This window comes from Podarcis erhardii (assembly GCF_964252035.2).
Source record: "Podarcis erhardii genome assembly, chromosome: 1".
In the NCBI taxonomy this organism is placed as follows: Eukaryota; Metazoa; Chordata; class Lepidosauria; order Squamata; family Lacertidae; genus Podarcis; species Podarcis erhardii.
In genome coordinates, this window is record NC_138497.1 from 34,891,045 (window position 1) to 34,898,703 (window position 7,659).

Here is a 7,659-nt window from a genome sequence, read left to right on the forward strand (position 1 = left end):
AGCACGCCAGGCACTCCTGTCTTCCACTGCCTCCTGCAGTTTAGTCAACATGCTGGTAGCTTCAAGAACACTATCCAACCATCTTGTCCTCTGTCGTCCTCTTCTCCTTGTGCCCTCCATCTTTCCCATCAGGGTCTTTTTCAGGGAGTCTTCTCATGAGGTGGCCAAAGTATTGGAGCCAAACTACTAAAACATTAAAATTCATCTCAGCTTTTTAAGGATCTATCTGTTTATTGAGTAGTTTCCTTTATGATCTTTTGTGAACTGCCTTGGAAATTAGTAATTGAAGGTTTTAATAGATTTTGGAATTGCGTTATCCATCGTTTGGAAGGTGGAACAAGCTTATTTCCTCCTACTCCATTGGACCAAAACCAATGGATTCAAGTGAGAAGAAAGGCAATTCTGACTAAACATCCGGAAGAACTCTGATGGTAAGAGCTGTTTGACAGTGGAAGAGACTCCCAAGAGAGGTGGACCTTCCTTCCTTGGAGATTTTTAAGCAGAGGTTGGGGGGCCACCTGCCATGTATGATCTGGTTGAGATTCCTGCCTTGCGAGAGGTTGGGACCAGATGCCCCTTGGAGTCCCTTCCGAGTCTTTTAAGATTCCGTGACACAGGTGGGCTATTGGCCTAATCCAGGAGGCTCTTGGAGAAGTTTCGAGCCTCGGAGCTCCATGAAAGTTGCGCAAGTTTGCAGAGCCGAAGCCTCAAGCGCAACAGGCGCTTTCTTCCCCCGCGCTCCGCCGCAACCCTCCCTCAGAAGCAGGCCTCCTGCTTAGGTAAGGCGAGGCGCGCTATTGCAAAAGGCAGCTGCAAGCGGCGGCCTCAAGGGCGGCGAATCGGCGGAGGCGGAACTTTGCGTAGGTCGCCCCGGGCGCCGGAGCGGGTGGCAGCGGGGTTAGGCCCGGCCTGGCGGGGCGGGGCGGGGCGAGGAGCGGCTGAGCCAATCGGCGGAGGAAGCTGGCCTTCCCTGCCTCCCCTCAGCCGCCTTTCCGCCTCGCCTTTCGAGCGAGTGCGTCTCTCTCCCCGGGCGGCGCACTCTGACGCGCGGAGGCGCTACTGCCGGCGAGATGGCGCTGAGCTCGGCCTGGAAGCAGATGTCGTGGCTCTATTACCAGTACCTGCTGGTCACCGCGCTCTACATGCTGGAGCCTTGGGAGCGGACGGTGTTCAGTATCCTTTCTGGGGCGGTTGAAGGGGGAGCCGTGAGGGGAAAGGGCGCCGCCGCCGCCGCCGGGAAAGTTCGCGGTGAACTGGGCGCGGCGCGGCGCGGGCTGGGCAGGGCGCCGGCGGGAGGGGAAGGTAAAGGACGGCCCGGGGGAGGGAACGGCCTCCTGGCCTCGGCCGAGAGGGAAGGCCGCTGGGCTCCCGAGGTGCGCAGCTAGCCGGGAGGGACTTGGGCCTGAGGGCATAGTGGTCGGAGTCGTCCTGCACAATTCAGGTTGGCGGGAATAAATGTATGTCTGTTTCTGGGAATGTCGGCCAGGCCTGTTCCTTCCTGGGTGGAAGGTCGTGGCAAACCTGAAGGCGCGTGTATCAATCAATCTCTCTCTCTCGCTCCTCTTTCTCTCCGCCCTACCCTCGCAGCTCCCCATTTGCCCCCTTTCGGTGCACTTTCTACTTCGCCGTTGCTCTGGGGTTTTGTTTTGGGTTTTTCGCAGGAGCTGCTGCTGCTGCTGCAGCCAACAAGTGACTGCTGACGTCTTTTTGCCAAGCTCTGCTTAGGATGGATTCATCTAAGGCTCGGCGTTTTGCATTGTGTACTTGCGGTTTTGCGGCTGTTTTAAAGGAGTTGTGCGAGTTTCACCTAAAATGATGGAGAAAAGGCAGTTCTGGTCAACGGATCCTTGGGATCCACCTTAGCCAGGTGTGCTCTGAAGAAATGAGGACTTAAGTAACTGAAGTGGTTCTGCACGACCCCTTAAATTTGTCAGTGACTTGAGTGAAGGGATTTAAACAGAGTGGGTTGGGTTGTTGGTTGGTTTTTTTTTGGAAGGTAAGAGGCTTCATGTAGCTTGGGGTGCTGTGTTAAACCTCTGGGGAGCTGTTTAGAAGGTGGTGTTAGGTCACTGGGTGGATGGCTGTTTATGTAACTGTGGCTTGGGAGTATAAAGCATTTGGGTCTGGGCAATTGTGTTTCAGAGCTAGGGAAAAATGAAAAACAAGATACACTGCTTGTTGTAGCTGCTTGTGAATGGATTTGAGGGTGGTTTATCACATAAGTGTGGTGGGCAGTTGGGGCTGTAGGATCATGGTTTCCTGTATGGATTTCATTTCAAAGTGAAGTTGAGAATTTGTTGTGAAGAAAAGCTGTTATCTTTCATGATAACTTTTGTGTGATTCATGAGGAATCAAGGCAAATAGATGAAGGGTATATATTTCTTATATGTAACTGTTTATGTGCCAGAAACAAGGTCAAGAGTCCTCCCTTGCTCGCTATGTGCTATGATTGTGAATGATAAGGACACACTGAGCTATGTTGCCAGTCAGAGTAACAATACAGTGGTACCTTGATTCTCAAACTTAATCTGTTCTGGAAGCCCGTTCCAAAATCAAAACCAAGGTGTGCTTTCCCATAGAAAGTAATGCAAAATGGATTAATCTGTTCCAGACTTTTATAAACAACCCCTAAAACAGCAATTTAACATGAATTTTACTATCTTACGAGACCATTGATCCATAAAATTCAAGTAATAAACAATGTACTGCAGTCACACAATCAATCAATCAGTAGCTGAACTGGGTTCTACACAGTCTCAAAAACAAAACAGAAAAGCCGCAAAAACACCCCCCCCCCGCAAAAACGCAAAATAAATTGCAAAAACAGACAGACCTCAGACACTCAAAACAGAAGTGTGGCATTCAAAACAGAAGTGTGGCACTTAAATTGGAAGCAACACTCAAAATGGAGCATGTTTGGCTTCTGAAAAAGTTTGCAAACCAGAACACTTCTGGGTTTGCAGTGTTTGGATTCCAAGTTGTTTGAGTACCAAGGCGTTTGAGAACCAAGGTACCACTGTATTGTGCAAGCACATTTACAAAGCTAAGTAGGATCTGGTATAGTTTCAAATTGGATGGGGAACTGCCTGATTAGATTCTTGTATTGCAGGGATTGGACTAGATGACCCTCAGGCTCCCTTCCAACTCCACAATGTTATGATTCTAAGATGTGAAGTAGTATCTATTTCACAGTACTACTAGAGTCTTTATACATTCTATCCATTTGCCACTAATGAAGTAAAGTGGGGGGAGCAGATTCTCCTAGGAACAAGTGTTTCCTAATTTCCCTCTGATTAACTCTAGTGGGAGGGAAAATAACTTTCTAGTTGTTCTGGGGTGCATTGAGGGTGAATAGGACTGGAAGGCAAAAGGTGAAGGAGTGATGGAGCTTTCCAACATCACACCATTCCAGCTACATATTTGTGCTTATCGTTTGTTGCTTTACTTTTTTTACTAACAAATTTTTCAAATGGTCCATTAGTTCAAATAAGAGATTATAGTTTTCCACTAATTTCAGTTATGAAAGTATACAGTATTCTGTATAAAATGTTAGATATACAGTCTAGGCTCACTAGCCAATTTCCTATGTGAAATAGCTTCACTAGTTTTGGTCTACATACTAATTTGCCATTGGCATTAACATAGCATAGTCTTCATTTTTAAAAGACACTTTTGCTTTCATCAGCTGGCTTTGCCGGAAGGTGAATACCACATGATTTTGGCTCTTTAACCTCAGAGTTCCCTCAAACCTGTTGACCCTTACGGTCATTATTTTGCTAATGGTAGTATTCTTCTGTTATATTACTGGCTTACTTTGTCTTACTGATTGATAATATATCTGCAAAAATAATCATGATATGATATATACATACTATGCTGCTGTTGGTGCATAAGTTACCCAGACAAAAGTGAAATCATAGAATCATAGAATCATAGAGTTGGAAGAGACCACAAGGGCCATCGAGTCCAACCCCCTGCCAAGCAGGAAACGCCATCAGAGCACTCCTGACATATGGTCATCAAGCCTCTGCTTAAAGACCTCCAAAGAAGGAGACTCCACCACACTCCTTGGCAGCAAATTCCACTGTCGAACAGCTCTCACTGTCAGGAAGTTGGTTGTGTGCAACTCATATGACCACATGGTGCATTGCTGGACTAGCCATTTTTGGTCACAAAGAAAAGTTACAGCTTGCTTCTGGTAATTGGCAAATGAGGAGACTCACTATATTGTCAATGTTTACTCTTTGGAATTAGTGTATTGATCAGCAACTGGTGGTTGTCCCAGATCAAATTTGGTGTCTTGATAAGTGACACCTGCTTCCCATTCCAGATGCTAAATCTCCTTTTCTTTCCCAAGTGGCTTGGAGGGCCCTGTAGTGAAGAGCTGTCCTGCTTGTTCATATTTCCCCCTCTTTCCTGAAGTCAGCATGGGTGGGGATAGGAAAAGCAGTTCCTTCCATTGTGTTTGTGTGCACCACTTGATCATCTTCTGTACTTTGTGAAATACGTTTTAACTGCCAATGTGACATACCGGTAACTCCTATCTACTTGCAGAACTCACCCATGCGTTATGTTATGTTTCATTCAGTTCCTTTCATGAAGGAACTTGCATACTGACTAAGCTATTATGTACTGGATTCCAAACTCTCCGCACTATTAATATTATTATTTTCAGGCATTCCCCCTATTTACATGGGTTACGTTCTGGGCCCTCGCATGTGTAAGTGAAATTGCATAAAGTGGGGAACACCCTCTAAAGACCCTTTGAACTCCCTCTCTGCCACTGTCTCTTCAATCAATACCAAAAATACTGTATCCAAAAATATCCACAACTAGAACTGAAGCTCTGGGGCCAGCAGGAGGCTGGAGGACACCTGGGAAAGCAGCTTCTGCTGTGGCACTAGGCCCCACACCAGCTGTTAGGTGGTCTCTTTGGGGCTTCCTCTGCTCTCACTGATGTCCTCTTTGGGCTCCGGAGAGCATCTCTTCGCGAGCCACAAGGACTCTCCACCTATCTCTCACCATTTCTGGGTTTGAATTGAATTATTTATTTACTTCCCACACCACACATATATGCAGTTGCGTTTGAGTCATTGTGGCGGGGGTGGGAGGCTGTATTAAATTTGTATGCTGCCCTTAAGCTCCTAGGACAGTTCACAAGATAAATGTAACTTTTGTTACATTGGCCCCTGGCGATTTTGAACTTAGGCCTTGTACCAACTTGAGTTCTCCCTGAGAGTTGGTTCAGCTTCTTCAGTGGTGCAAAAGGAAAAGCAACTGATGAGAAATAGAAATATATATTGTGTAATTTCCTCTATTGCTAGTAGTAAGCAAATCAGGTTTTGTATATTTTTGGCCTAACTAAAAAGCTAGATTTGTTAGTGAGGCATAATTAAGTCTAAATACTTCAACTTAACGGGTTTGGTGCTTAGGTTGAGTTTCCAAAGGTAGTTATTACTGTTTATTCAACTTTCAGTGTGACCTTCTGAAGAAGTCCAGAGCAGCACTCTTAATTAGTATAGTCTTCGTTACTACGCTGTTGCGCTGAGTTGCTGCCAGTTAATATTCTGCATTAGTTCAGTTGTCTATGTACAAGACTTAAATGTTCGTATGGCTTGAGACCTGGCTTTATAGCATTCTTGCAGTGTGGTTTTAATACATTGTCAATATGTGGTTTTCCTTTACTGCCATTCAGATTCCATGTTAGTATCAATCCTTGGAATGGCACTTTACACTGGCTATGTTTTCATGCCTCAGCATATTATGGCAATATTGCACTATTTTGAAATTGTGCAATGATGAAGAATGTATCAAGCAGTGACCAGTCAGAAGCTGAAGAACTGACCATCTACAATTAAGGAGTTCTACAGATGACGAGACAAGCAAGACGTGATTGTGTACACAGCTGATAGTCACCACCAAGGGATGCAGAATGCCCTAAGTTTTGGTGGCGTTTTCTTTCGTAACAAAAAATTCCTTGTATAGCAATTTGTCTATTAACATTGTGATTGTTTGTACCTTTGATATCAGTATTTTCTTAACTTTGTGACAGTCCCAGTATTACACTGTGAAAGCTTTTCTTACTGTAACTTTGAGTGCATTTTGCCTTCTATTTTTAATCAAAAATCATCTTATTAAATGGGGCTTAGAGCTTTTGCTATTGTATGGGTTATATGTGCAACTGGGTATATTTCTAGCTAACATTTTGTAAGAAAAAAATGTTTAGATTCATATGGAGATGTGGATATATTCATGGAATCCTACAAAACCTTGTTTGTAAGACCTAACTCAGGTGCTTTAACTGCTATCTGGACTGTTCAACAGAATACTTAGGTATCATTCTATTTTGCTTTAGGAATAAATGGAAATGTTTTGTTCTATTTGGAGAAGAATAAGACCACTTGGCACTGCATGTATGAAACACTACTTTGTAAGGGGAAAGTGCGGGACCCAACTCCTGTCTGAACATAAAACCTTAATTTTATTTTATGCATGTCATCTGGAGTTTTGTGATAACATCTTAAAGCTGCTATTATAGCTTCTAACTGTACTATACTTTTGTTTGTTTATTTCCCAAGGGGCATATTTTAATATAGACTGAGTTCAAAGACCATGTCTATGGCAGTTGGCTATAATATAATCATGTCTGTATTGTGAACCCTGTATTGTAACTGTTGTTCAAACACCCTTGAATACTTAGACCAAATGACCAAAATATAATGTTTGATGTAGACTTGGGTTAAAAACCACAGCAATAAGGAGCTGTCTACTAGGCTGAAGTCTTGTCTTAGTTTTTATAGCTTTTTTCAGATTTCTATTCTGAAATGTAAGATGGCAGTTTTTAAGGTGTGGGTTCTTTTTCCCCCCAAAATAAAAGCTGAAAGCAGAGTTGATGCCTAATGTGGTGGTACTTTAATTTTAGGGGGCTGTATTGCAGGATGCAGAACCTTTGGGTGCTTACATGTGGCTGATCTCCAGCTTCTACCAGCCTTAGCCAGCATGGTCGGGGGTGGTGGTGATGGTGAGAGTTTTAATCCAGTAACTTCTGGGGGGACAGAGGCTCCCCATCTGCGCTGTATTGCTGTACTGGATAATGCTCCTTCAACAATGTTCTAGAAAGGAGAAAGACCAGCAGCTGTGCAGGGGAATGCTGAGCTGCTGCCAAAGTCTCCCTTGCCTGGGTTGCTTCTCCAGTGGTAGCAGAAGTGGTGGGGTGCCCGGGGGTGTCGCCTCTGCATTTCCACTACCTGAGGCCCATTTCATAGGTGGGCCGGCTCTGCCTACCATTAAACTCAAGGTGGGGGGTGGAAATGTTGAAGTTAATTCATATAATATTAAGCAAGGGAGCTTTCAGAAGTTTAAGCAAAGTCTATTGGCCCTACGTTGCAATCTTGAGGAATTCAGTGCAGTGACTGGAGAATGCAGAGTTTCCCATAAAGAGTAACTTCAAAGAGCTTTACATCCTACAAGACCCTATCGCCCTTCAACACAGTCTTCAATTTCTCTCATAATGAAGCTTCAAAGTGTCCTCTGAATGTTCACTATTCTAATCAAAACTGGTTTTGTAGCCCATCTTTCCCCTGCTGTACCAGTCATGTTTTAAACATCTTGATTAAGTTAAGACATCAAACGGACAATTTCCAAAGCCCCCCTCCTAGC

The 7,659-nt window shown here is 44.5% G+C and overlaps 1 protein-coding gene across 1 annotated transcript; it reads left to right on the plus strand.

The window, feature by feature from the left end:
• The first annotated feature begins 985 nt into the window (after nt 1–985).
• Nucleotides 986–6,888, plus strand: SPTSSA (serine palmitoyltransferase small subunit A). Its single transcript, XM_081880024.1, has 2 exons — nt 986–1,173; nt 5,696–6,888. Exons 1-2 carry the CDS (start codon nt 1,071–1,073, stop codon nt 5,797–5,799), a joined length of 207 nt encoding a protein of 68 aa, XP_081736150.1. The 5' UTR covers nt 986–1,070; the 3' UTR covers nt 5,800–6,888.
• The last annotated feature ends 771 nt before the right edge of the window (nt 6,889–7,659 follow it).